This window comes from Coenobita brevimanus, chromosome 85, assembly GCF_032717465.1.
Source record: "Coenobita brevimanus isolate Jiangsu-jjx chromosome 85, ASM3271746v2, whole genome shotgun sequence".
In the NCBI taxonomy this organism is placed as follows: domain Eukaryota; kingdom Metazoa; phylum Arthropoda; class Malacostraca; order Decapoda; family Coenobitidae; genus Coenobita; species Coenobita brevimanus.
This window is the reverse complement of record NC_137038.1, coordinates 7,711,004-7,713,503: the sequence shown is the minus strand read 5'-3', so window position 1 is coordinate 7,713,503 and position 2,500 is coordinate 7,711,004. Positions and strand designations below refer to the sequence as shown.

General features: G+C 43.8%; 1 protein-coding gene across 1 annotated transcript in view; it reads right to left on the bottom strand.

Annotated features, from left to right (window-relative positions):
• Nucleotides 1–1,674, bottom strand: part of cpo (RNA-binding protein) — a 52,745-nt gene extending 51,071 nt beyond the window's left edge. The window contains 1 exon segment of the mRNA XM_080280533.1: nt 1,639–1,674. Coding sequence (XP_080136659.1) covers nt 1,639–1,674 — 36 coding nt within the window.
• Between the last annotated feature and the right edge of the window lie 826 nt (nt 1,675–2,500).

Here is a 2,500-nt window from a genome sequence, read left to right as displayed (position 1 = left end):
ATACATTGTAGGATTAGTATACAGGTAGAAAATACATTGTAGGATTAGTATACAGGTAGAAAAGGATTAGTATACAGGTAGAAAATACACTGTAGGATTAGTATACAGGTAGAAAATACACTGTAGGATTAGTATACAGGTAGAAAATACACTGTAGGATTAGTATACAGGTAGAAAATACACTGTAGGATTAGTATACAGGTAGAAAATACACTGTAAGATTAGTATACAGGTAGAAAATACACTGTAAGATTAGTATACAGGTAGAAAATACACTGTAGGATTAGTATACAGGTAGAAAATACACTGTAGGATTAGTATACAGGTAGAAAATACACTGTAAGATTAGTATACAGGTAGAAAATACGGGAATATCAAGGAAAAGTGAAATACAAGGCTGGCAAATACACCCATTGCATATAATAGCAAATACTGACCTAGGAAGATAAAATAGCAAGTATAAATAGATCAGAAATAGCAGATATAAAGAAAATACGGAAGTTAGGTCCTCGTAGTGAAAGGGTTCCATGTTCCTGTTTCGTGTTGAGTTGCATTTGTTGATAAGTTTGGAGATTTGAAACTTTTGCGCCTCACTGTACCTGCCTTGGTTAATTCGCACAACTCATGTCACTCTTATGGATTTTCTGGGAAGCGACACACACACACACACACACACACACACACACACACACACACACACACACACACACACACACACACACACGCAATTAGGAGCCATCAGCCTGGACTTCGCATTTCAGTCGGCATAATTGTTCCTTCCCACACCACCACTTCTTCGTGATTATCTCCATTTCCCACCAACGACCTGACGATGTTATTTAGCAAAGAACTCTATTTAACCCCTTCACTACGATGGTGCTCTCTGTCTGTCTGTCTGTCTGTCTGTCTGTCTCTCTCTCTCTCTCTCTTTTTCTTTCTTTCTCTCTCTCGAAAGAAGGATGGTGGCGGCAGAGGGAAATTTAAGCCTGCAGTCCACCGGGTTTGTGTGTGTGTGTGTGTGTGTGTGTGTGTGTGTGTGTGTGTGCGAAAAATGTTTGTGCTAAACTTCCAGGAAAGGCTTGAGTTTAAGAATTCTAGGGACTCCACTACCCCTATTTAACTTGCTGGACCTCCTGCCACCACCCTTACCCTGCCAACAACCCATCTTTTTCTCCCTCCCTGCCACCACCACCACCACCACCACCACCCCTTCCCTCTTTCCTTGCCACTACCACCCCTTCCGTCCCTGCCACTACCACCCCTTCCGTCCCTGCCACCACCATCCCCTCCCTCCCTTCCAACAATTCTCACCTTGCTTACATTTCTACCTCCCTTCATTCCTTTTTCTCCTTCCCTCTCTCCCTTCCTGTTCTTTTCCTCCCTGCTTCCCTCCTCCTCCTCTCACTCCTCCTCTGCTCCCTACCTCCCAACCCCTTCCACCCTAACCCCTTCCAACCCTTCCAACCTCATCCTATCCCCCACCCACCCTACCTTCCCTGTCGTCTCTCTCATTTTCAGTCTTACTTAAATTAAACACCTTATATCATTCCTCTCTCTCTCTCTCTCTCTCTCTCTCTCTCTCCCTCATTCCCAGGCCATTTATCCCAACAGACCCTAATCGTCCCATTACAAAATTACGCATAATGAGTCGGTGATGGCTGCCGCTGCCTCCATAATTACACACACAATACAAAGGAAAAAAATCCCATCCACACTCCATATCTTGCTACCGGCGGACGATTTTGTTCAGCTGTGGAAGGGCGTATTGTAGTAGTAGTAGTAGTAGTAGTAGTAGTAGTAGTAGTAGTAGTAGTAGTAGTGGTAGTGGATGTGATGGATTATTACTAGAATATGATGCTGGTCATGAAGAAGTGCTGTGGAAAGGATGTACAGTAAAGCCGTAGCATCGTCTTTTTCTGCCACTGTGGAATAAGCTACAAAAGGACGAAAATCTTGTCCATGTTATTGTAAAAATGACCACTACTACTCCAGGTCATCGCACTGAAGGGGTAAACGTCAATATTACAATATATACAAAAATCTTCCATCTATACCGGCAATATGAGGCAGGAAACTACATATCTTTTCTATACTCCATTCACTTACATTTGGCAGAAATCGTCGTAGAACTGGGTGCTAGAGTTGACCCGACCATGATACACAACACAGATAAAGATAAACACAGCATAACAGAGTATGACCTAGCAAGAAATTACGTGACCTGACCTGACCTGGCGTGACCTGATCTGACCTACCTTGCCCTGATCACCTGACCTGGCGTGATCTGACCTGACCTGGCGTGACCTGATCTGACCTATCTTGGCGTAACCTGACTTACCCTGATCACCTGACCTGGCGTGACCTGACCTGGGACTGCATTCACAAATATTCCTAAACGTGGCTGGTCTTTATTTTTATTTTTTTTATTTTTTTTTACGTGTCCGACTCCAGGCAAAGGTTTCAGGGCCTAATTCTCAGGGGCAGTGACCTATGCCAAGGC